This window comes from Triticum dicoccoides, chromosome 5B (assembly GCF_002162155.2).
Source record: "Triticum dicoccoides isolate Atlit2015 ecotype Zavitan chromosome 5B, WEW_v2.0, whole genome shotgun sequence".
NCBI classification, from domain to species: domain Eukaryota; kingdom Viridiplantae; phylum Streptophyta; class Magnoliopsida; order Poales; family Poaceae; genus Triticum; species Triticum dicoccoides.
This window is the reverse complement of record NC_041389.1, coordinates 41,576,604-41,577,118: the sequence shown is the minus strand read 5'-3', so window position 1 is coordinate 41,577,118 and position 515 is coordinate 41,576,604. Positions and strand designations below refer to the sequence as shown.

At 62.1% G+C, this 515-nt stretch overlaps 1 protein-coding gene across 1 annotated transcript in view; it reads right to left on the bottom strand.

Moving 5' to 3' along the window:
• Positions 1–279, bottom strand: part of LOC119307244 (putative hydrolase C777.06c) — a 5,687-nt gene extending 5,408 nt beyond the window's left edge. Inside the window, exon 1 of the mRNA XM_037583326.1 lies at positions 1–279. This exon is cut by the window's left edge and continues 16 nt beyond it. Coding sequence (XP_037439223.1) covers positions 1–198 — 198 coding nt within the window. The 5' untranslated portion in view covers positions 199–279.
• Positions 280–515: the final 236 nt, after the last annotated feature.

Sequence of the window (515 nt, the reverse complement as noted above, 5' to 3'; positions counted from 1 at the left end):
CGGGGGCACGGAGAGGGACTGGGAGCAGACGGCGCAGGGCGGGTCGGAGGGCTGGATCAGGCACCGCGCGTTGGGGACGGCGCTGGAGCAGCCCGTGCCCAGGAACACCAGCGAGGACGAGGACGAGGACGGCGGTGGAGGCGGGGGATTATCATCGCCGGCGGCGGACGGGTGACCGTTGGGGACGGCGGCGGCCATTGGGACTCCGACCGGCGGCGAGACGAAAGGTGTGTGGAAGGCTGGAGGCGAAAGGGGACGAGTGCGACGAGTTGCTTTGGACGGTAGTGAGTGGTTTTACACAAAAGCACATGTAAAGTGATGGTTTAAGAGCATCTCTAGCAGATCCCGTGTAACGCTGCGACCCGCAAAATAACCGTCAAAATACGGTTGACGCGGAAAATTCTGCCCGAGCAGACCCCGCAAACGCGTTCGACCCGTAAAAGTTTTTTCGGGGCGCGGCAAAAGTTCGCCCTCAACCTTTAGATTCATGGGGTGGGAGGCTGACCCGAACTCGC